The sequence below is a fragment of the Callorhinus ursinus genome, unplaced genomic scaffold (genome assembly GCF_003265705.2).
Source record: "Callorhinus ursinus isolate GAN/ISIS: 27379988/994484 unplaced genomic scaffold, GSC_fseal_2.0 scaffold24, whole genome shotgun sequence".
Taxonomy (NCBI): Eukaryota; Metazoa; Chordata; class Mammalia; order Carnivora; family Otariidae; genus Callorhinus; species Callorhinus ursinus.
The window spans coordinates 19,175,711-19,202,169 of NW_027397086.1; the positions used below are offsets into that span (position 1 = coordinate 19,175,711).

Sequence of the window (26,459 nt, forward strand, 5' to 3'; positions counted from 1 at the left end):
TATAGAACTGCATATGTAACATAGGTCCAATCTCATTAAATATACACAGAAAAAAAGCTGGGAAGAAAAATTTTTCAATATTAACAGAAGTTATCTACAGGTAGTATATTTACCTATTTAAGTATATCCATTTCTATTGCCTTTGAAAGAAGTAGTTTACAATGAACATGTACTGTATAGTAGGAAGTAAAATATCAATGTCTACCTGGGCACAGGTGATTGAAGACCTACCTTTAGGGTATCTGGTGGCATAGCCTGAAGTGATTGGGCTCAAGTATGAAAATCCTTTTATGTTTCAGCTTTTATATTAAATATTCAGGAGAGTATTGTGTTTTATTCTCCAATACAGCTCTGCTTTAAGAAATAGAATGACACTTTTTAGGGGGCACCTGGGTGGCTCAGTCAGTTAAGTGTCCAACTTTTGATTTCGGCTCAGGTCATGATCTCAGGGTCATGAGCTTAGAGCCCTGTGTGGGGCTTCTTGCTCAGTGGGGAGTCGGCTTGAGATTCTCTCTCTCTCTCTCTCTCTCTCTCTCTGCCCTTCTCCCCCACTCTCTCTCTCAAATAAATAAATCTTTAAAAAAAAATAAAATGACACTTTCACTTATTATCAAGAAATCGAAATGATACAATTCTAGTCTTTTCTTCATCAGGTGCCCAAGGCTGTAGTGTTGAGTCTGTAAGGGCTGGAGAATCATACTGGGTTGAAAGCACTCACTCCAGCTGTCCTCCTTCTCTCTCCCGGTGCCACACTGGATCTTGAGAATCCAGACTCTCATACAACTCTGCACACAAGATGGGTTTTTTTTTTTCATTGCTTGGTGAGCTGGTTATTTACTGAGGAGAGGAGCCTGGACATCTGGCCATGATGTGATGCAGAGAGGGGTGCTGAGGCTGAGATGGTAGAAGAAACTGGCTCCATCACCTTGCTGAGAGGTCAGGAGAATGTGGCCCTCCTTTGTCTTGTCACACACAGAAGGGGATGCTCACCCACTGCCCTGTCAGTGTCTCTCACTCTTGCAGGTAATCCTCATCAAAGAACATTCTCAAGGAAGAAGAATTCTAACCCTTTCGTGTTATCACATGTAAATGAAACAGTTGCCTCAAAGGACCCATTTTCCTCAATTCTCTAACTCTCCAGCTTCATTTTTTTATTGTGATTTTTTTTTTTTTTTTTTTTTTTTGTCCTGTGCAGTAAAAGACTGTCTGTTTGCCTGCTGTTGCTGATGGAGAATGTTCAGGCACATTCAGATAATGTTGTTTGATGGTGTGTTTTGATCCTGACATTTCTCTCAACTTGGCTCACATATTTTGACCGACACCAGTTGAGTCATATCTGCGAGCTTGTCATTTTTATCCTATTTTATAGGCTTTACCTTTCCAAATGAATCTGAAATTCATTTTGAAAGAAATTAAGCAATTTTTGTATGTTTTTCACATTACTCTTTCTAGCCAAGATTGCTCTCTTTTTAGTCACAATTTCTTTCAAAATATGCATGCTTGGCTTTTAAATGTTGCTTCAAAAGTAATGATTTCAGGCAGTTATTGTTGGAATCTCCTCGTAATAAAGATACCAAAGTTTAGGCATTTTGTATCTGGTCATTAGTGAAAATCTGTATTTTAAATACACATCTGCAACAGGATGTTATGTGGGACTCACTGTTGTCCCAGATTTGGCACCAGGATCCATGGCTTAACCTAAAGAACACTGATCATTGCACATTTTGAAGAGATCACCAATAACTGAGAATGATATATTCGCTCAGAGTCCACAGACTGCAGAAGAGACCCTACACAGTCAATCCCCCCTCACCTCTTGCCCAGCACTCAACTCTAGTCTATACCAGGAGAGAATTTGGGAGCAAGAGATAAATAGAGACAGAGAAGCGGAGCAGGAATTTTTTTTTTTTAATTTTATCTTGTTATGTTATGTTAGTCACCATACAATACATCATTAGTTTTTGATGTGGTGATCCACGATCCATTGTTTGCGTATAACACCCAGTGCTCCATGCAGTGCATGCCCTCCTTAATACCCATCACCGGGCTAAACCACCCCCCATCCCCCTCCCCTCTAAAACCCTCAGTTTGTTTCTCAGAGTCCATACTTCCTCATGGTTCATCTCTCCCTTTGATTCCCCCCCTTCATTTTTCCCTTCCTTCTCCTAATGTCCTCCACGCTATTCCTTATGTTCCACAAATAAGTGAAACCATGTGATAATTGACTTTCTCTGCTTGACTTATTTCACTTAGCATCATCTCCTCCAGTCCCATCCATGTTGCTGTAAAAGTTGGGTAGTCATCCTTTCTGATGGCTGAGTAATATTCCATTGTATGTACGGACCACATCTTCTTTATCCATTCGTCTGTTGAAGGGCATCTCAGGTCTTTCCACAGTTTGGCTATAGAGCAGGCATCTCTTGGGGAAAGCAGTATTCATACTGAAAGCAGATCTCTCTGTCCCTCACGTAGTGCTTTCCTTTCCAGCAACTCCGCAAAGAGACCAGCATTTTATATACTGGTTGGAAATTTACTTGGGCAGAAGCTTTCATTTGTCTCTCTGCCGATTTCATGGAGAAGAAGTAAGCCAGAGACATGGCCAATGTCTCTGTTTTGGGTTCGCCAGAAGCAGAACCTGAGATGAGGATTCAAGAGCAATTTGCTTCTTTGGGAGGTGATCCTAGTAAACAATGAGGACATGAGACAGGGAAGGGAACCAACAACAGAAAAGGTAACTTGTGTTGAACTACACCGGGGGGAGGGGGGGCGCGGGGGTAGTGTAGAGTTCAAGCCTTAGAATGACCACAACTGAGAGGGATCTGTGGCACTTAGAAACCTACTCTCGTCTGTCACTGTTGAGAGGGGCTCCGAGGAGGGCACCAATTCTGTCACCTCCCCTGCGAGTGGGCAGAGTGGTCTCCAGGCACCAAAGCAAGCCCTCCGACGAGGAGATACAGATGCTGGCAGTTGGAAGTCTGGGATGTGCGAACAGGGAGGTATGGACAGGGTCTGCTGTTGGAGGCAAGAAGGAGTCTCAGAATGGCTTGCCCTATCAGCACATTGCAAAGCCAAGAGGTATGACTTTTCCATGGGTGAAGGAGAACCACAGAAAGGAGCTGGAATTAAGTCACTTGGTTGCCCACTAAGGAAGACAACTCCAGTAGTCAGAAGTTATGCAGACTCCTGGAAGTGGGATCTGGGGAGAGGTGGGGAATTCTCTAAAGAACATACACAGGGCAAGCATCTGCTGGTCCACAAACTTGGAAAGCCCCAGTGGTTTTTTCTTTATTTCTTTTCACTCTTTGCTCTTTTGAAACTTCCTTTTTCTCCTACAGTTTCAAGGCATAAGACCTGCTATCAGAATTTAGTAGGCAGAGATTGTTGAAGTCCTAGCAACAGAGAATTTTGCAGGGATTTGCAGAGTAATCAGTATTCACCTATTTGACATGTTCCCAAAATGTGGAGAAATACTGTAGGGACATATCTGATTAAATAAGGGAATTATAGGGAAACATTTTATGTAGTTCCATCATAGCACTTGTTGTGGAAGTGATGCCTGTCTCCTCTGCTTGACAAGGACAGAGATCCTATCTTATTTGATTTTATGTATGCTCCAGGATAGACAATGATATTCATTATAACCTTGGAGTTTCTGGAAAAGACATATCTTTGGATATTTAGCATTTTAAATTTTAGTATATCAAAGAGTATTGTGCTTCTGTGATTTCAAACTAAAACAAGGATGGTCATGACATCCTTATTCAAAGGATGTCATGACCTCAAAGGACTGTTTAGGGGATGCTTGACTTTTCAAATGATAGATTTTAATAATTTCAGCCAATTCACTCTTCAGACCCCTTTCTCCAGGGAGCAATAGGAGGTGATGAGTAGAATCTCAGGCAGGTGTGACTCCCTACGTTTTTCCCCCTAAATCTGATCAAGGAGGCCAACCACACAGCACCTCTGTGGAGAACTCCATGCAGTGAGTTCAGAAAGGAATGTGCAGGCATCTGAATTGTGAACTCGCATCCCCTCTCCACATCACTGTCCACACTGCCCTTTGCAATGTCATCCTCCTAACAGCAAAGGTCAGGTAGTTACTTTTCTGTTCCTCTGCCCAGGGCATCATCTCCTCCTTCCTCGCTCTGGTGGGATCCTGTGGTCATTGGTTAGAAAGTCATAATTTTCCCAAATCCCCTGACCTATCCTCTCAGCCTCCACAAATAGGATTATTTGTTTTCATTCACAGCTTTGAACAAAATGTTGGTTCCATTGTCTGATTTATCTACTTGACAGACATATTCCAGCAATGGTGATAAGTGATTACTTGCTCGTCACGTACCACTCTAAGCACTTTTCCCCATATGAAGTCATTAATTCATTAAATCCTTGCAACAGCAAAGTCTCCCCTAGTAGGTTAGTATTATTATCCCCTAAGTACAGCTGAGGGAAGCGAGACCCAGAGAATGTAAGTAACTTGACCAAAGTTATACTGCTGGTAAGTCAAGGTATTGGAATCCACATGCGGGCAGTCTGAGCCAAAGTCTGAATCCTTAACCACCAGGTAGGACTACCCTGTGCTATATTGTCTGAAGATCTGGTAGGTGCAGGGTCCTCTGATACATACTCATCATTGAAGTTCATTGCAAAGACGTGAGGCAGAAAGGGCAGCCGCAAAGGGGACTAGGTCTGTGGTGACCAAGCAGAAGGCCACATGGAACAGATGCAGGACCAGGAGGAATGAACATTTGGAGACTGTCATTTGAATGGACACTCTCTAAACACCTGCTAGTCCCAAGTGATCACCCTTATCCCCCACCCCCTTGATCCCCATTCGGTCCAGGACTCTCATATGCCACTTTTGTACAATATACTTTCATTGGCTTGCATCTCCCATCTGCCTTAACAGATATATCTACCAGCCATTGCAGAGACCAAGGCACCGAGACAGTGGGAGATCATCTTCTGTTTGCAACACATCTACCTCTGTCCTCTTCATTTATCTCGTTCCTGTGTTCTTAGCTTTCTCTAATCCATGATCAGTTCTCAACTTCACACTCTTGATTAAAGTGTAAATATGACTCAACAGAATTCATTTTTCTAGTCCTAGGTACATCTAGTCCTTCTTTCAAATTATCGTATAGCCTAAACTTAGATTTATAAATTTATATGCCAAACCTCCGCACGAAACTTGGTCTTCCAACTAAATTCAGTTTTTCTTAATCTGGGATACACAATGTTCCCGTGCCTCATAATATTCATGTTTTTCTTTTTCATATGCCATCCCATTTCACAAAAGAAAAACAAAATCTCCCTATGACTACTCTAGTAGTTTCTTCAGGTAAAAAGAACCCTCGCTTTAGCAATCAGCTCCATAATCATCAATGCTTGGAAAAATCTTTCTTTAAATACCTTAGGTAATGAGTTAGATTTATTTATGTATCCGGTGCATATTTAGGGAACACTGTTACTGTAAGGGGAAGCATGTAATTAAATTAAGAATTGGTTAGTCCACCAGACTATATTATTCTCAAATATAGTTTTTAAATATAATTTTAAAAGTCAACATTTTTGAATGATTACATATGTAAATATTACTAGAGTCACTGATGGATGACTACGTATTTACATATAAGTCTTCTAATTTATTCAACATTAGATCGTTTGGGGTTTAATTTCAGGGTTTTTTTTAAGTATATGCAAAACAGAATCTTTTGCCCTAGAATGGTAACTGATGTGGTCATTTATACAAGCCAAAATACAAAACAAAACAAACAAAAAAAAACCATAACAAAGTGTCATTTATTTGGAATGCTAATAAATGTCACAATTAAATGTGTTTTTTGATAAATTTAGATAACTATAACAAATAAAATACACAGTAAGTTCATGAACTTAAAATCTCCTCTCAACTTCCACCCCCTTTGAATTTCCATGTGTCAGTACATTTGATTTGAAGTATATCTGGGTTTTTGAAAAGTTAGATTGTTCCTGAAGCCCAAATATTTACAATATAATGGTTAGATTATCTGTGTCATTTATATTGTCTAAGCTCCTGATAAATTTTTCCTTCATAGAGACGATTAATATACCTAGTAAAAAGACATCATTTCTTTCCTGACAGCTTTGAATCGTAAGATTTTTCTACTTTCCGAGGAAAAATTTTACAATTGAATTCTCCCAAAAACCTACACTGTTTCCTGGCATTTGGTGCTTTTCTGGAAGGACAATTTACTCTGATAAATTTTCAAAACTGTTTTTCTCCTGGATAAGTCCAAGCATAGCATTCAATTCTTTCCTTTCTTTGTAGCTCATTTCTTCTATAGTGTATGTCAATCACCAGTCATTTTCACTGAGAACCACATCCATCCTCAGTCCTTTGCCCACCTAGAGAGGCTGTCCCTTTCTGTATGGATTGAGAGTGGCAATTCAGAGGTTGAGATGGATCATTTATACTCTTTCTCTTGGGAATTTGGAGTAGGGCACAAAAATGCTCCGAGAGTAGATTTTTTTTTTCGCCAGTAGGTGGGGAATATAAAGTTAAGACTGCACATAGAACCCGAGGAATGTAAAGAGTGAACAAAGATGTGTTGACAGAAACTGAGACAAGATACAGCATGATCCCAGAATGAAACAGGTGGATGGAAGGTTGGAGGGAGTAGCCATTGGTTCCTGCAGCTTGGTTGTTCCTGGTTCCAGTCCCTCTCTTTAAAAAAAACAAAAACAAAACAAAACAAAACCTTTATTATTTTAGAGGAGGGAGAGAGAGCATGAGTGGGAGAGGCAGAGGGGGAGAGAATCTCAAGCAGATGCCATGCTGAGCTCAGAGCCCAACACAGGTCTCTATCTCATGACTTTGAGATAACGACCCGACCTGAGCTGAAACCAAGAGTCAGATGACTAACCAACTGTGCCACCCAGGCACCCCCTGGTTCCAGTCCCTCTTGAGACTCTGTTCTTCTCCGTGCTCTTGGGTTTGGAGAGATATTCCTATATATTTCCAATACATTTCCCACTTTGTTTAAGCTAATAAAGTAGATATCCAATTTTTATTGAAAACCAAGTGTGGTTACAACATCCTTCCTAAATTTTTATCTTGAAACTGCAAATACCTTTAATTTGAGGGTAAGCATTCAAAGTCTTTACTAACTTCCATTTGCAAGTGTTTCTCTAAAAATAATTTTTGCTTCTTTTCCTTTTTATGGAAGTAATATACCCATTAATAGTTTTAGATAAAATAGGAAAATATGGTAATTATTAGAGTTTGTCTCTACTCTTTTTATGTATATGTGTAAATACATATATAATTATATGTAAATGTGTAGTAAAGCCACAGTGTACAATTTTTAATTAAATTATTTTATTTTAATGAAAAATTTCCCATACAATAAAATTCTCCTAAAATTACCTTTCAAGTGTATTTTGTCATGTAGCTCTACCACAGTTGAATTTTTAAGTATTACTGGTCAGCTCTTACTACAGAATTTTTCAGTTAAAATATTCCCATGCATCACTCTCAACATCTCCCAGTATTTCCTTTCAATTCAATTCTTTCTTTTGAAATATGAATAACTTTTTTATTATACTTAGATCTCTTCCTTGCCTCATTAGATTAGCTAGACTTCTCACATAGAAGTGAGGGCATTCTTGTCATCTTCCTGAGTTTAGTGAGAATGTTTCAAATGATTTTGCCCATTGGTTTGTGGTAACTGTGTTATTAAGTAAGTGCTGCTGTATTTTTTGCCTCAGTCATTTGTAAAATCAAAAACTGATGTCCAAATATCATTTGAGATCATCTTACTTTCTCCTTTGCCCTCCTAATATGAGGCACATGAATAAGTTCCATCACATCTTTGACTTTAAGTGCCCTCACTTGGTCATATTGCACAGGTATTTAACATGTCAACTGAAATCACTTTATACATTTATTCATAACAAAATTAAGAGTCAAGTTGAATGTGATTTTGCTATCTTGTAGCAAATTAACAATTCGCTTAAAATGGTATGTAATTTGACCCTTTTTCATTTTTATTTGGATTTTGATATCTTTACCCTTTGCTACCCAGATTTTCTTTATTCCTTGTGTATCTATAGAATGAATAGTGGAATTCAGCATTATTGGAAGTTTGTTTGGTCTTTTGCCTATTTATTCTGTTGTTTTTTATAGTCTGAATTTGGTCTGCTACTCATCAACTCCTATGCACACCATTTCCCAATTTGATGTACTGTCCCTATGGGTCCATTTGAAAATGATTTGTGTCCATGTTTAATAACAAAAGCATGTATGTGGGTGGAAAAACCCTGTGACCATAAATCTGAGATTAAGTTCTTTTTTGACCCTCTGGTTCTTCTGCGATTTGGCTAGACTGTAACAAATAGCCTAAATGTTATCTGAGCCAAGATTTTTTTTTTTATGCTAGAATTTCAGTCTGTAAAGGCTGAGTAAATACTTAAATGAGACATATTAGTGTCCTAAATATGATTTATTTTGTATTACAATATAAATAAGAAAACTCACTTACTGCTGAATATTCTTCCCAGATATACTTCTGTCATTGTTTTAGCTTTGGCTTATTTGTTTTTAGTTAATGGTTCTATTGTATCCTCAAATAGTATAAGTAAAAACCCTAGCACAGTGCCTCATATATAAGAGGCTCCATATGGATTTGGTGAAATAAGTTTAAATATAATATTTATAAGAGTTTTCATTTTACAAATGCAGAAAAGGATTTACTATAACAACAGTGTTTGGCTTAGAACTTATCCTGTTGAACATATAACTAGTGAAAATTAAGGCGTATGTCTATTGATTCTTTCATCCACTTGTTTCATAGTTACTTTTTGATCATCAATAGGGAGAAAATAATCAATCCTTGCCATACAGTATCTTGCATTTAGGTTGGGGATATAGCCAGATAAGTTAACTGCAATTATGATGGGGTTAGTGTAATGGAATGTTGTGGGATCATTGAGTCGGATTTAATATTTTCTGCACAGCAGAAGAATTTGGGAAAGTTCCAAAGAGAAGGTGAACTTCGGTCTGGATTTTGAAAGGCTGGTAGAAGTGCAGGTAGACATATTAGGAGATGAGAAAGAGTTGTTAAGAACTTCCAGGTATAGCAAACATAAGGAAAGAATGGTATGTTCCAAAACCTTCAGATAGATCCTTGTGGTGAGAACATAGCGTGAGAGGTAGTTTGAAGAACTAGGCAGGAAATGCATTGTGGCAGGGGATGTTGCTGGAAGTATAGGACTGATTAAGTCTAAGGACATGTAAAGAAATTTAAACTTTATAGTAGAGGGAAAATAATGGAAGCTTTAAAACATGATTGGATTTGTATTTCAGAAAGATAGCTTTGAGGGTAGGTCAGAAAATGAGTTTGAAAGAAGAGCAACTTCAGCTAGAGACCTTAAAACAACTCTTGCTTTTCAATAATCCAGACAGAAGTATCTGAATCAAGGCTAGAGGAATAGGATTTCAAGGTAGGTAGATAATTCAGAAGTGAAGGGTATAGGTCTAGATGATAGATAAGAAAGGAGGCATCATAATCGCTCCTAGATGCAGACTCATGCAGTGGGATAGATGATGGTGCCACATTTGATGTATCTTGAAAACAGGAGAAAGGAACCCTTCTTTGTGCATGGAGAGGACATGTTGAGTTCGAGATTTCTATGGAACATTCAGGCAGCGGTGTCCACTGGACCAAGGAAACTTCACCTTGCAATTTAAAGAGTTTAATTTGATGTAGATTTAGGAATCGTTATCTGTAGGTAAGACTCCAAGTTCCGAGTTCACATAACATTTCCCAGGCGAGGAATAGAGAGGAGAAAGTGAAAATTTAGAAGTGATATAAAACTACAAAATAGAAGTCAATAAAACTCCCTAAATACAACCAGGAGATAGTCAACATTTTGAGGTGTATACTGTCAGCCAGACTAATACATACATGCCCACATATGCAGTCCATGCACACATACATGCATACTAATGTAATAAAATCATTGTATTGGGTTACCTACTTTTAAAATGTATCTTTATGCAACAATATCATTGTAATGATATTTCATGATTGCCCTGTGATTTCTTTAACCAGTACCTATTGTTGGAATTTTATACTGTTTCCATTTCTTTATATTGCAAATTATTCTGGGATATACATTCTTTTAATCATTCTTTTTCTGTGTACCCATGGTTATTTCCTTAAGATAGTTTTAGATGTAGAATTTTAGTTCGGATTGTGTGAAATTTTTAAGACTTTTGTCACTTTGTCACACTGTACTCCAAATATTACCAGTCCACGTGGCATCCCCAATAGAAATATGTTTCCTCAAAAATTTTACAAAATTTTAATTAAAAAGATCTTTGACTATTTGGGAAGTGAAAAAATAGTATTACTGTTATTTAACTTACATTATTTTGGTTTAGTGAAATTAAATAATTTCACATTTTCTGACAAATAGAATTTTTGGGGGGTCTTTATTTTGTTTGGTCAAAACACTCGCCTATATTCCTGTTATTTTTCTCTATTTTCCCTTAAAGATATATAAAATATTTTTATAAAGACCTCAATACTTTCTTTGGTAAGCTTGATGAATGCATTTTTCAGTTTGTTCCTTGCTTTCTAATTTTGATTTTTTTTTTAGGAGCAGAAACTTTAAGAAGTGTAGTATTAGTGAAAAATACTTAGAATTGCAGATTCACTTCTCATCTAATTAGGAAATTTGTGAGTTTTTCACAGTTAAGCATGATTTACATTGTTGCTTTGAGATAGACAATCTATTGAGGTGTCTTATTCTTAATTTTTTATTAATTAAAATAGGCAGAAATTAATTTTATTAAATACACTTTTAGCATCTTAAATTATTGTTTTCTTTTAATTGGGACAATTACTGTGTTATATTACAGCAAAAGATTTACTAATTTTAACCGATTTTTGCCTTTGAGTAATAAGCCTTATTGAGTAAAGGACAAAGATTCTTTGAATATTGTTTGAATTTGGTTTGGAAGCATTTATTTGGAATTGTACTTCTATGGTTATATGTGAGATTAGTCAGCAGCTTTGTATGCTAAAGTTTGTACTAAACTGTATCAGTTTGAATTTCTGACATTTTATCTCACTACCACCAATTGTGGATTTCTAAGTCTTTCGTTGAATTTTGGGTTTCCTTCATAATTTCTTATAAAATCTCTCTGTACCCACACTTGTCTGTTTTCCTCTTAGCCTGTTCTCTTTCCATGGCTTTCCATTCTTGTTCTCATAGAGGCTGTGACTTTCTAAATCCTTGTGATGCAAACACCATTGCGTTGTGCTTATTTTCTTCCTATCTTGGTATTAAGTTGTGTATTCTTCTAAACTGTCAAGTTGTTTTGCAGTTCTTGGGTTTACAGAGTATTCTGATGGGCCTGCTCTTGGTTTTGGGTAATTTTTCCTCCTGGGATGAGGTTCTGTCTATCTTGCCCTGCACTATCTGATGGAACCCCTCTATCCAGCAGAGCCCCTCTATCTGGCTTCTTTGAAAAGCTTCTGCCAAATAAAATAGAGATAGTATGTAAGCTACAGATAAAGTACAAGAATTCACTATGAAAAATAGAACGAAATCCTAGAAAGCATTTGTTCCATGCCCTTAAGGAAATAAAACAGTGAAATGAGGATGAGACACGAGGGGATAAACAACAGACCGACATAAGAGCAAACCTGGCTGAGAAGCTGAGAGGAATAAAGAGAGAATGTGCAAGATAAAGAAATATTGTCACAAGAAAAATAAAAATGCAATGCCAGGATTAATTCTTAATTAGAAGTGCAAAGGAAGAGACTCAAGAGTGCATAAAGCATAAACAGGGGCAGGGAAGAAAAGCTTCAGACATTTCCCACCAAACTCAGAAGGAAGGAAGATGAAATAAACAGGAAGAGAAGGATGGAGTATTTGAAGTCCAAAAAATGATGAACCAACAGACAACTTCTTTCCCCAAAAAGTACAGAACTGTAAACATTGCTTCAATGAAGAATACTTGAGTATTCAAATTAAAAATATTAACTAAATAACAGATGCAACTTGGTGAAATCTTAGAATTTGAAGGATGAGGGAAGTGCTCTAAGTAGCTTACAGTGTCTTGTTTGTCCTTAATGTTTCCTAACAGGGAAAAAAATACATGTGGACAACAAGTTGAAACACTGACAATATTGACTCATTTCTGGCCCCCTGGAGGAGAGGGGCTCTGATAATAGTCACAATAGGTATCAACTTAAACAAACAACTTCTTTCAAAGATGACGTAGGAGCTTCTCTAGTTACCATCCTCAGGCATGTGGGGCCACAGCGGATAACCACAGGGTTGTGCTGTAGTTGGTGTTCTAGCTACATGTATTTTAATTAATGGAGCCCCAGGGCAAATATGGTCCCCACGTCAGATTTGTTGTGACTTCTCTTCTTCTTTCAAGACCATTTTTCAAAACAGTTCCCTTGTGGCCTGACTTGGGGGGCTGGGGTGGGGTTGCAGTCTTGTGTAATGGTGATGGATCTCGGGTGTCAGAACACTGTTACACAACCCTGCATTTTTATCATTCTAATGACTTTTGTTGGACAAGGGGAGCTTACTTCCCTGCCAGATATTTATACAAGCTAATCAGAGGCTTGATACAATACAGATGGTGATAACCTTTTGCGTACGATGTCCATGTTGCGTTTTTCTTAGGCAGCAGAGGGTTTGCCTCATTCAATATTCTGGACCAGAAAAGTCTATTTCTTCAATGCCTTACAAAGGATAGGAGATGATGTAAACTATTTCAGGAACCCTAAAAGGAGAGTCAAGTGCCAGGCCTCTACCACATTCCACAAACATTACCACAGATCTATTTACTTCTTAGATCTGTGGGATGAGAATGTTTTTATTGAATTATGTTTTTATTCAAGTATGATGGAGCACGAAGATTGGGGGAAGGGGGCAAAATATTTTCAGTAAATCATCCACTCCTCCTCTGTCATTTAAAGTGCATTCCAAACCCAGATCTTGTGTAATTCTTTGCTTGGACTAGTAGTCCTGCTATTCTTCTGGCTATTTTAAGCTTAATATATTGTCTTGCCAACAGATATAATGGTTCCTGTAAACACTTACCAGTTCCCTGCAAGAAGAGAAGAAAAATAGAATCATAGCTTAATGTGCTTTGCATGGAATGAGTAGTACGGCAAGAAATCTCCACAAAATCCCTAAATCCTAACCTGAATGTTAAGGAATATCATTGACGTGGGCTAAAATTAATATTATAAAATAGTGTTTGCACAGAAGGACAATAAAAGCACAAGAAGAAAACCTCCTCTTTTTTGTACCAAACTATACAAAATAAAGTACGTGTGTGCACACAAATATTCTGTACATTCCTATGGCTCCCTCAAGACCAACTCACTCAAGTAACTGTCTTCAGAGTATCCTAGAGTTTATCCACTTACTCCCTCATTAATTCATTCATTGAATAGATATTTACAAATGCATGCTTTGTGACAATGTCCAGAATACCACACCGAAAAAGACCGTTTGCTTTTTTTTCTCTCTTCTACTTCTATCCAAATTCTCCCTTTCTTAGTGTCTTGCTTACAGTTTGCTTCCACGGTCTTGTAGAAGAGAGAGTAATCAAAATGAGCAAAAGCTTAGGGGAGTGTCTGTGGAGGTTAGGTTATGATTTCAGAGTGGAACAACCCAGAAGGAGAGAGTTTATCATGTGGTAAAGAGCAAGGCCAGTGTAAACAGAAGTTGCCACATCTTGGAGTACTCAGAGCCTGATGGATAACTTCAAAGATTAAATAAAATAATATCTCAGTTCATGCCTCCCATCACAGATCATTGGATTCCCCCCCCAGAGGCGGTCCTGAATGAAAAAAGTATGTGTGTGTGTGTGTGTGTGTGTGTGTATCTCAGTCCATTCTAATTATTGTTTATATTGATGGGGCTTTTCACGTGGGGTGTGTACTAACTGAAAATATAAATGTTTACACACATTTAAATGTAAATGTATATGATACAATGAAAATATGTATGATGCATTTAAATTCACTTCAATTATTATTGTTATTGATACTCCGAATGACCTTTATTTGACCAGAAGGCGCTTCTTCAGGCTGGTTTCTGATTCTCTTTAGCTCTTAGCAGTAGTAGGTTTTTGAGAGAGGGAGGTAAAGTGTTTGAATACCTCTTCTCAAATTGATGGCTTTCCAGGTGTCTTCCAAAGTCATTTTTAGTTTCCTTTAACTGTCTTTAAATTCAGGTTCAGTGGCTTTATCTTTAGCTCACAAACAGTAATAAAGTTCAGTAAGAGTTATTAAATTAGAATCAGTAGCTGTGAATTCTATACTCATGAAGACATGGATCGTATAATCTGAGAGAATCTGAAGTTTATAGCTGAGTCTGCCCCTTAAATGAATTGAGGCAGTTTTTTTTTTAAATCACATCATCTTTTAAACAAAACATAGGATACGCTTGTCGCACTTCCTAACTACCTTCTAAATGTACTTGAATTACTGCCAGTAGACATTGAATTCTTTCTAAGAACTTGCCAGAAAATATACCCTGGCACTTTAACTTTCCTACCCATTTTTACCTTTCCTACCCATTTCTGAGGAAAAGCAATAACAGCAAATTCAATTACAATACCAGATTCACTGCTGGACTCCTTATGCTTTTGCAGGCTGATGTTATAAAGCATCAGTGGCAATAAGTAGATGCCTTTAATAAAAAGGTTTCATTTTTTTCCCTTCTATCTATAGAGGAGGGAGAGCATATAACATTATAAAGTACAACTCACTTGTCCTAAAATAATAAAGCCCAAGTGTCAGATTGAATAAATCAGTATTTTCTCGTAAAGATAGGACAGCATCAAAACCAGCTGACCTTGTGCTAATGTCGGGTGGTCCAGAAAAGATGAACGATCGAATGAATTCTACAGTTTTGGAGGAGCAGTGGAAAAACAAACATGGGAAGTAGGTTGGCCACTATTAACTCTGAAAAAGACATTTTCTGTTAAATTTTCTTTCAGATTAGACTTTTGATCTATGATCATGAGGTGGTTCAGCTAAGTAGGTAGATGGGCAGCTAGCTGGATATACTTGGAAAAAGATACGTAGGACTCACATTTGGCTCATTTGTCGAGAGCCTGAAAATTCATAAAAATAACAATAAGTGATAATATGAATAAAAATTCATTCCATAAACATTTGCTGCTCTTCATTAACAAGGTGCACGAAGGTGATGCGGATGCTGACACTGATGATAATGGTAAATTTTAAGTGCTTTTTGTGGGTCTGTGAGAAGACCATTGTAGGCACTACTCTGTGCCTGTTTCTGTTTTATTCTCACTGATCAGTGTTTGTTCTCACTCTCGTGACATGCTAATGATCTTCACAAATGCTGTTTTATATAAGAGGGGAAGCACATAGTAGGCCAACACAATACAAACTCATACTAATTTCCTTTATTGCATTACAGCAAATTCTTCGTCACTCTAGAGAAAACTCAACAAAAGTTATATTCCTCATTACTGACGGATATTCCAATGGGGGAGATCCCAGGCCAATTGCAGCATCTCTGCGAGATTTTGGAGTGGAGATCTTCACATTTGGCATATGGCAAGGGAACATTCGAGAACTGAATGACATGGCTTCCACCCCAAAGGAGGAGCACTGCTACCTGCTCCACAGTTTTGAAGAATTTGAGGCTTTAGCTCGCCGGGCATTGCATGAAGGTAAGGGAAACCCAGTGGCATGACATGATGCATTTAAATGGGGGTTCCTGCTCTCCTATTGCTTGAAACTTATTGGAGGGTAACATCAAACCCTGTGAAATCTTAGCTGAGCATGATGCCCATGTGTTCTTGGTGTATTAGGAGATGCGTTGAACTTCATAAATAGAGGTGACAGTCTGACTTGCAACAAGAGTATTTGTTTTGCTTTATTTGTTTTTTAACAGCTGCTATGGATTTTCACTAGATTATCCATATGCTCCCACCTGGAACTGTTCGAATCAATGGAATGAATTTAGGTGTGTTTTAAGGCCACACACAGAGCGGGAAGCCTTGACTTAGATCTATTTATAGTTATCTGGAAGAATGAAGTAAACATGCAGAGACATGCATAGTGAATCTCACCAGAATGTTTCCAGAAATACACATGAAGATATAGGGACAATAAATACTTAATGCATACTTCTTGACCTGACAGTCTGAAGACATGTGTGCTTACACATTAGATGAAGAGCATTACCCCAACAAGGAATGAAGTCAGTAAACCCATTCATTAGAGTTCGTTGTACACCATTTATAAGGATGTTTAGTTGTATGATTTCGGTTAGACTAACTTCCAGGCGTAATATGGGCATGTGTCTTGGTAAGCTACCAGGGAAAGTATAAATTGGGAGGAAATGACAGGAGATCCAGCCTCGGACCAAAACCACGTGGCAAGTTAGGCTTGATCCTTGCAGGTATCCGTGTGAAAGATTCAGGTTGACGGGCAAATCATGGCCACATGAGGTTTCAAGCAATTAGTGATATTCATAAGAAGCAGATCAGCCCTATCATAGTTCCAAGAGAAGCGTTCAAAAGCAGGATCTCAGACTAGCTATGGATACAGCAAAAAAATCTTAGTCACCTACTTGCTGAGTGGCTTTTGGCAAATTATTTAGCTTTTGCACTCCTTAGGTTTCTTATTCATAGAATAGGAAATGGGAATAGTACCTACTCTATAGGATTGTCACAAGGTTTAAATGGGTTAATACATATAAAGTGATTAGAAAAGTTACTGAGGGCTTATTATCCGCAGCCCTCATTAACCGTCCACTACTGTTCTTACCATAGGCAATTTATCTAACATCTACAAGCCTCACTTCCTCTACTTTTAAAATGGAGATATTATAATGAATACCATATGGTTTTGTCAAGAGGATTAAATAAAATATTTCTAAGTGTAGTATTATCACATGGCAGAAATTCAGTAACTGGGGGGCTTCCTTTATTTCTCCTTTTCTCAGGGAAAAGTGGTATGTTGAGTGGAAAGGCAGGGTGGCTGTTACTAGCTGGGATTCTGAAATCATGGGTGTTACCTGCTGTGTTGTACAGGACTAATTTCCAGTCCCGCCATTCCTCTGCTTGTAGGATTAGGGCCTTCTAGAACCCTAATGCCAAGTTGACCCAGAAGCTGAGTTGGGACAGAGCATTCTTTTGGTTACAGTATTGCAACAGAGTTTTGGAAGGCATCACTTGTATTACAATAAGCAAATATCTAGAAGGCATAATTCTCTGATCGAGTTTCCAGATTTGGTAAGGAAAGATCCTGTTCCTATTGCAAAAACATGATCAAGTCAAAGGAAATGAGCCTCATTTTCCCTGCCTTTAAGTCCTCTGAAGCTACTTTCAATTTGGATGGATCCACTTTTGGTCTTAAGACCATCCATGTTTCTGGCCATACTCCATAGGCCTTGGTTACAGAATAATAACTTCCCCATATGTAACTTGTATACTTACCTCTTTCTCAGACCTGAATGCCAGTGTACCAGTCTTGGTAGCTAGATCTTTCTTGCTCCTAAATTGCTCTACTGCCAAATAATCCCATGGCCCAGTGCCTCAGAGCTAAGTGTGCATGTTGCAGACCTTTTACCCACACCACAGTCCCTTAGATGGAGCTTTAATAGGGTACCTGACTGAACTGGTCTCTTTCCCTTGTGGCTGGAATCTTCTCTTTACTTTGCCCCCTGTGTATTGTTCAGAGTGTTAATGCATAGACACAGATGTTCCATAAATGAGGCCATCACCAATCTTCTTTCCGGGCATTCAGTTGCAGTGCATGTGTCTTGCTGGAACTCACACATCTGAGTTCCTACGAGGGGCCCATTACTCTATCTGGGCCCAGCACCCGCCCAGGGATTTGGGCTAAGACTTTTGAACTTCTTCAGCAAAGTAAATGGAACTTATTATTTGCCTGATTCTAGGCCATCCATTCTGGACCGGTCGCCTTCAACCATACCCTGCCCTATTAAGTCACGTTCTGAACAACCCTGCTTGTGTTATTGAATTCCCAGCATGCCTCACTTCAGAACATGGCTCAAGTAATCAGTGTGATCTCCATTCACATAAAACATGAGAAGTTACTTAACATAGAGAAATAAGCCATCTTCTGGTTCTATTATTAAACTTGTGTGGTGCTGTTAAGTCTTTATCCAATAACTGTAGAAGTGATGGTATCTATTCTTAAGCCAGTAGCTCATAATCCAAACCCTTATGCAGCAGTCAAGATTGTAATTTTATTTATCTTTTTGAAAAAGGGTTTTGGAAATCTAGTTACTGCTGCCCGACCTTGTATTGCAGCAGTGGAACACTGCTGGTGTGGAAGTCAGGGGAGTGACCTGGGGAACCGACTACGTTACTTCCTGCTGCATCTGGCGATTCCTCGCTGAAGTGCTTAATTTCTGCCTGACCCTGCATGGCCTTGAGAGCTTATGATGAGGTCCCAGACTGAAATAACTTCACTGGCTAAAGCAAATTCCCAGCCTGTGGTAGTGCACAGAACACACATGCATATTTGGGTGGGAGGGGAGTGCAGTTGGGAATTGGACGGATATGAAAAGCTATTTTGTCCAATTTGCACCTAAATTTTACCAACTGGAGAATGTAACAGTGAACTGCTAATTTGTTTTTTATTACTGTCTTTCCTGTGTCATTGACAGATCTGCCTTCTGGGAGTTTTATTCAAGAGGATATGTCCCATTGCTCATATCTGTGTGAGGCTGGCCAAGAGTGCTGTGACCACATGGCAAGCTGCAAATGTGGGACACACACGGGGCAGTTTGAGTGCGTCTGTGAAAAGGGCTATTATGGGAAAGGGCTGCAGTACGAATGCACAGGTGAGTCTCTGGTTTGGGTGTAATTGTATCAGGTTATCTGTTGTGTAAAAAAAAGATTCCTGAACTCAGTGGCTTAAGACATTTATTTATTTGTTGGTTGGTTGGTTGGTTGGTTGGTTGGTTGATTTATGTATGTACGTATGTATGTATGTATATCACTCATGCATCTTTGGGTCAGTTAGGCAGCTTGTTTCATCTCAGCTGTGCCAACTCAAACATTGTCATTAGCTGTGATTGGGTAGGTTGCATCATTGCTCTTTGCTGGGTTTTCTTACCTGTTTGGGGATCAGTTGGCTGGAGTCTGGTCTATAGCGACTTTGTCTAGGACCACTAGGTTGGCCTTTATGGGGCCTCTCAGATTCTATCAGGCTAGCCTGGGCTTGATCACGTGGTGGTGGCTGAAGTCCAAGAGGGAGAAAGGAAGTTTGCAGGGCCTCGTGAAGGCTTGATGTCCCTAGATCTGGGAAAGGAAGATTTGGGGGTCTTCTGTTTGTAATCAGTCAATAGCCAGATCTGTCCCATAGGCACTTAAGCCAAAATATGCCGAAGTCTCTGTAGGTGATTGAAGCTAGTGGGATTCTGGTCCTCAGGCCAGAATGTGTGGGGTTGTCACAAAAAATGTAACATTGGCATGATGATCTTTCAGCTCTTTACAGGTCTCCACAAAGGGACATCAGAAAGCTCTAAAAGTGACCTCACTTCACAGGGGAATTCACTGCATCGACATTTGTCATTTTACCTACTCTAGATTTCCTTACAAGAGGATCTTTGTATTTCTAATATTTTATTAGCAAGGCCAAGAAGAGCAATTTAGGACTCTGGTGTTCTACATTATATTTTAGGAAATACTTCTAAGTAATAGTCTCCTAATTTTTAGAAGTAGTATGTGGCTTTCTGTGATAACACTTTGTTTGTTCTTTTTTACCTAAAAGACAACATTTGCTATTTGGGAAGAATGTATTCCCATGGAAATGAACAGCTACCAGGAAAATTTAGGAGCAGTAGGTTTACTGTATATGATACCATGTGGTCTTTTGCTGTTTGTTTCACGTGAACGTTATTTTATTCTGACATTCGGAAGGTAGGTAAGCCTGCTGGACAGCACAGAAAGGTGTCTCTCTCCTGTCTACGTGACCTGCTGTCTCTCTTTCCTTTTCCTCAGTTCCCCTCCTTTAATTTCTCCTTCCTCCCCTGGCCTTGGTCCCACCAGCCAGACACATACTTCCTAGGTCCAAGCATCCATGCTCACCCAGCAAATCACTCCTTTCTTGGCTCTGCTCCTACCCCACCCAGCAGGAATTCTCATTTAAGCAGAAGAAAGGGGAAAGAAATCAGCCCAACTGCCTCTGAGTTGGCAAAATGCCTCCCCTGGAATCTTCCCACACTTTCATCCACAGCCCAGCTTGGCACTCTCCCCAACACCCCCTCCTTTCCCTCCTCTCATCCTAGCCCACCAGACACAGGCAGAAGCTCTCATTTTCTTTGCTCCATGCTGTAGTCAGCATGTCTGCTTTCCGTGTGGTTGTAGACTGAACTGTTCCCTGCCAACAAGCCACTGCCGAGTGGCTGCCCAAGAGCCTCAGCCATGCTGGGCTGCAGCCCCCACTGCTCCACGGCCCTATAATCTTGCATCCCAAGGGATAAGTGGCAGGATGAGACAGGGGGCAGTTCACAAACCCCCACTACCCCTGGTTCCCCAAGTAGCTGTGGCTGCTCCTGGTCGTACATTCCAGGCTGAAAGGCACAGCAATGTGTAATATGTGTGAGGTTGGGTGGACCTGTCACTAGAGCCTCACAGAGGAGACAGGAGTACTTTTGCAGCTGGTTCTTGCCAAGCACACCGAGCACAAAAGGGTTAATTTATCCATCCCTTCTCCTAAAGTAATAAGCCTCAGCTTACTACTTCCTTTCATGCAAGATTTAAATGAGATATAGTTGTATTGATACAAATGTTCATATTGTCACCTTTAGTATTTGTGGCTATGGGGTTAGGAAAAGGAGTACTGGAACCCCAACGTCTATGCTATGATCTGTATATTTGTAGGAGACCACACCCATCACTGGCTTCTCCTACATGCTAGGAACTAAGAGAAGAGAAATTCATTACATCTTTCCTATGGCATGAAAGACTCGTTACCAGACTCTTTAGGAAAGGCAAAAAGAAATATTAGCTCTACATCATCCAGTACTGAAAACCTGAAAGCCAGGAGCCCCTTTTAAAATCTATTCAGTGGACAGATGTTATTGAGCGTGTTTTTCGGGCCAAGCCCTGTGCTAGGCACCAGGCAGGGATTTGACAGTGAATGGACAGACATGGTCCTCAGCTGCTGGGAACTTAGAGTCGATGCACACAAGTCAGTCTGTAATCACAAACTGTGATGTGTGCTATTAAGTAAAAAGGCTAGTGCTGTAAGGAAGGAACTGTAGGGAAGATTCTACTAAGATCGTCCCTCTAACTAAGATCTGAAGGTGTCTTGACGATAGCTGTTTTCTTTTTTTTCTTAAAGATTTTATTTATTCATTTGAGATACAGAGATAGAGAGAGCATGAGCAGGGAGAGAGGGAGAGGGAGAAACAGGCTCCCTGCTGAGCCAGGAGCCTGATATGGGGCTCAGTCCCAGGACCCCGGGATCATGACCCAAGCCGAAGGCAGATACTCAACCATCTGAGCCACCCAGGCGCCCCATGATGATAGCTGTTTTCTTGCTCCGGGAGAGGATGTTACCTTTTGCTCCAAAGAGTTGGAATTATGAGTATTTTTCCTCAGTGTAGAAACAATGCCTTTCAGAACCAAATCATTCCTCTGTAGAGCCAGGGGAAACCTTAGAGATTATCTACATGAAATCCCTCACTCTACAGGAGGAAATTGAGGTCTTGGGAAAGATTAATATTTTGCTTAAGATAGCCTGTCTAGCCATCAGCAGGACCCCAAAAGGGACCCAGGACACTTTTCTCTGAGTTCTATGTTGTTTCCAAGATATCCCACTGCTTATTTTGTATTTTTGAAAATAGCTTCTTATATACGTTGCTTTTCAGACACCATAGACACTGAATTGTGCTCAGAGTGTTTAAAAACACAGGAAGATCTGGCTCAAATTCACCCTCTGCCAATTATAAACGATGTGGCTTTGGACAATTAATTTCTTCTGAGTCTCAGTTTCTTCTGTGAAATGTGCCTAATAATGGTGTATATAGATAGATATACATAGATACAGATTTATATATGTACCCACATCTATATCTTTGTATATAGAAATACATAGATATGTGTATAGGTGTGTATACATATATGTATCTTATATATGTATATATATTTAGGTTGAGAGCATATACATAGACCACTTAGGATAGTATCTGGCACACCAATTCTTAATCAGTGGTACTTTTATTATCATTCATTATTGTTAGATAATATGAATATTATTAGAAATTTAATGAATGAATATTAAAGTAGTTACCTCACATATGAGATACTTGAAGATAAATGACACCATGTATTTTATAAAGCTTTGGTGTGGTAGGATACTGAAGATCTAGACACACAGGTGAATACCATCAAGAAGGCTTGCACCTACTAAGGTTGGAATGCAGTTTTTTTTGTTTTGTTTTGTTTTTGAGAGAGAGAGAACACGTGTGAGTGTGGGGTGGGAGGCAAGGAGAGAGGGGGAAGAGAATCCCAACCACGCTCCACACTCCGTGCAGAACCTGATGTGGGGCTCCATCCCGTGACACTGAGATCATGACCTGAGCCGAAATCAAGAGTTGGACGCTTAACCGACTGAGCCGCCCAAGCGCCCCTGGAATAAATTTTGACCTGATGAGTCTCCAGTGAAAATCAAGAACCCTGAGTGAGAGAAGGCAGTGGGATAATGCGCCACTGGATGTTGAAGAAAGTAGAGTTTGTTTGCTTTGATTAGGGAAAAAATATCCTGAGCTAAATTGTATCTGTTAATTCCATAGACAAGAATGCTAGAGCTAACTGTAAGGGCTTTGCTCACTTGGGAGATGAGGAAACTCCATCCCATGATCATATGGGAAGTAAGTGGTGGAGCTGAAGCAGAATGCAGGTCTCCCAGCTCTGTACGGTCCTTCCTTTATTCTAGATTGTCTCCACTGGAGCTGTGAGACTTCAAAGAAAGCTGATGACTGTGGTTATCACTGTGCTCTTCTCTTTTTCCCTCCTTGTTCTGGGTGATTGGCAATCTGGGGTGCCTGGGTTCTCCAACAATGACTTTGCTAAGCACTGTCCAGTGGCTCTGCTTGAAGTGGCTTGAGCACCACTGTCACGGTAAGCAGCTGCTTTGCGGACAAGACCTTGATGCATTAAAAGATTTTAATTAAAATTTAATTTAAAAAATTAAAAAGATTTTAATCATTGTGGATCCGTTCCACATCCTGAACATTTTAACTTGAATGCAAGCTTGAAGACATTCATTAGAAGTTACTAACAAGGAATACTTTGTCAAAAGAGTTCAATTTTATGAGACATTTCTTAATATGCTTGAACTGGTTTTTGATTTCCCTTGGCTCAAAACTTGAGTTCATTTCAAAATAATCACATGCTTTTAGCTGGTGGTCTTGGAGAGTGTGTGCTAATAGGTTTTACAGAAGTGAAGACCATATAATAAATAGATAATCCAAGGTAGATGCTTTCTTTATGTACGTCTTATTCATTTGTATAATAGTGCTGACCATAGCAACCATATTCAACAGAAGTTCAACTAATGTTAAAAAATCTGCTAAGGAAAGAGAATTTGAAACACAGTTGTAATACTTACAGATCCATCCCCCAGATAGTCCAGTCTCAGGGAGGTATTGCAATAAAAGAAATCCAGTCCAGCAATCCAAATAAATTTCAAAATAGTATAAGTCCTTTTCTTGATTTTCTCCAACTCCAAAACAGGGATATATAGACTATAGCAGTTCTTAAAATCTCACTTTTCTCATCATCCTTTCCCTTAGAAACCATAGCTCTTTTGTACTTATCTCTTCAAATTCCTCCTTACACACACACACACACACACACACACGCTCATACTTAAGCACACCTGGGCTTTCCAAGTCCTAACTCAAACTCCTTACCCTTCTCTTTCCTCTTGAGTCTGCATCACCCTCTGGGGAACCACAAGTGGAGAAAGGCCAGGAATACTTGCATAACGGTCCTTTTTGTTGATGTTATAAATCAATGCTTTATAAAAGGTCTATGATATCTTGTTTTTTAAAAAACCTACATAACTCAGTTTCATTTACTGTAAATATTTTGTATGATTCAGAAATTCAGGTATGGAATTTTTTTTAAAAGATTTTATTTATTTATTTGAGAGAGTGAGAAAAAGAGAAGGAGTACAAGTGGGGGGAGGGGCAGAGGGAAAGCAGACTCCGCACTGGGCAGAGAGCCCGACTTAGGGCTCGGCGCTTGATCCCAGGACCCCAAGATCATGACCTGAACCGAAGGCAGAGGCCCAACTGACTGAGCCACCCAAGCACCCAGGTACCTGCATGTCCTTGTTTAAATAGTTGAGAAGATATTCCTCTAGGATTAGTAATTGAACTTCAGCCAAGGGAACTATATTGCGAAACTGTGGAGTCTAATGAAAAGAAGGTGTTACTTCCATTTCTAGCTCTGGCATTCCTTTCTTCATTCTGCTTCCTTAACACTGGCATATTTGGACAGTGATACGGATGATGATGAGGATGACAGCAGTAATAACTGGTAATAATTAATTAATATTTAAAGAGCACTTACGATATTCCAGGCCCTTCCCAAGCATTGCTATATATTAACTCACTTAATGTTTATAATAACTCTCTGGAGTATTGTTTCATTTTAGAGACAAGGAAACTTAAAGTCTGAGTGGTTGAGTAACTTGTCTGAGTCACATAACTAGTAGAGCTGAGAGATAAACCCAAGTTGTCTGGCTCCAGAGCCTACAGTCTGGCCATAGAGATAGACATTTAACAAATGAGCACACAATTACAAATACAGTTTCAAATTTTGTTAATTATTAGTTTGACCCTTATGAGGTCATCAATATTTGATCATTTTCTACCCATAAAATAGCAGCTTCGTATGTTTTAACCAAATACTCGGAAGGAAAAGAAGAAAATGAGTTATATAAGATACAGATCTGTTTAATGATTTTTAATTATGACTCATTCATAGAATAAACTTCAAGCTTCTTAGCATGGCATAAAGGCTTTGCCTGAGTTGGCCCGTATTTACCCTTTGAGCTAAGAGCTGGAACTCATTATAGTTTCCCCCAAATATCATGCTATTTCGTTCCTCAGACCTTTTTTCATGCTTCTGGTTCCCTTCCCCACCGCACCCAACTATTGTCTTTGTCCTACTTCACCAGACTAGTGATTCTAACAGGCACTGACAAATTCATCGTGTGTGCCCATTGCCTACCTTCAGAGGTATAGTAAAGTGCTCAAGAAAGAGGATGTAGGTAAGAGGTCATGTTTAATACCAGGATCTTAAATGGGTGAGAACACATTATTGAAATCTCAGGCAATTGCATGGATTTCATGTCTGCCTTGGGCACCACAGGATCCCTAGCCCAAAGGCACATGGCAAGAAATTTATAACAATGTATTTTTTAATGTAAAATATTTACATTTGGTTAAACTTTGTCAACAAAAAATCAAATTCAGTGTATGGTTGATATCCTGGAGTGGTCATTTTTAGATAGCTAGATCCTCACATCTATTGTGGATAGCCAGTGAACTCTTGTTGTAAATCCAAACAATGGCAGATGTTCTAAGCTTTCCCCTGAAGGGATTTGAGAGACGCAGAGTATGAAAACAATAGGCATCTTGAGGACACTGCTTCTTTGCAGACATTGACTCCATTTCATTGAATTTGGAATGATTTGCAGATTGAAAATTATAGCTGGATGAGGACCAAGGCTGAGGGCTGGATAATGAGCAGAAGCCCCAGTTATATTATTTTTCATAAAAGGAAGATACACTGTAGAAAAAGAAACACTAAAATATTTGTGTGGAAGTATCTTATACATGTAAATATATGCACATGAATCCCCACCCCCATGCTGCACACAGACATTTTCCTGTCTAAATATTATGTCATTTCTTTGGAAAGAGAGAGGACAGAGAGCTCTAGAAATTCTTGAATGGAAACCAAAACATTTGGCAATCTTGTTCTCTGAGCAGAGCTTAGCTGACTTTTTTTTCCCAAAAACATCCCCAGCGGTGCCTAATAATGAATTTGTAAGGTGTAAGGAATCTGTACAACGTATTCCTATTTGCTTTTTATGAGGGAATATTGTTAGCAGGTTGACACTGGTTACCATCAGCTTTAGCAGAAGGATGGTTAGCAGCTGCCTAGAGTAGGCTAGTTTGTTCAGTTTTCCACTGATTAAGGTAGGTATTCAGTCCTGGTGGTGCATTTTCCAGTCTATCATGATTTTATAACAGGGAAATGCATAGAATTAGATGCATTAAACATCACCAAACTTCAAAGTCAGTAAATTTTATTTTCAGTTCAGTTATTGTATTCTTCAGCTCTGTGATTTCTGTTTGGTACCTTCTTTTCTTTTCTTTCTTTTTTTTTCCTTAGA

At 39.1% G+C, this 26,459-nt stretch overlaps 1 protein-coding gene across 4 annotated transcripts in view; it reads left to right on the top strand.

Annotated features, from left to right (window-relative positions):
* Positions 1–26,459, top strand: part of SVEP1 (sushi, von Willebrand factor type A, EGF and pentraxin domain containing 1) — a 193,181-nt gene that overhangs the window by 10,478 nt on the left and 156,244 nt on the right. For 3 of the 4 annotated variants that reach the window (XM_025888607.2, XM_073876569.1, XM_073876570.1), the window contains exons 2-3: positions 15,475–15,730; positions 18,703–18,879. In XM_025888607.2, the coding sequence (XP_025744392.2) occupies positions 15,475–15,730; positions 18,703–18,879 (433 nt within the window). Of the gene's footprint in view, positions 1–15,474; positions 15,731–18,572; positions 18,880–26,459 lie in introns of those variants that run through there. The other variant, XM_073876571.1, reaches the window with a different exon arrangement.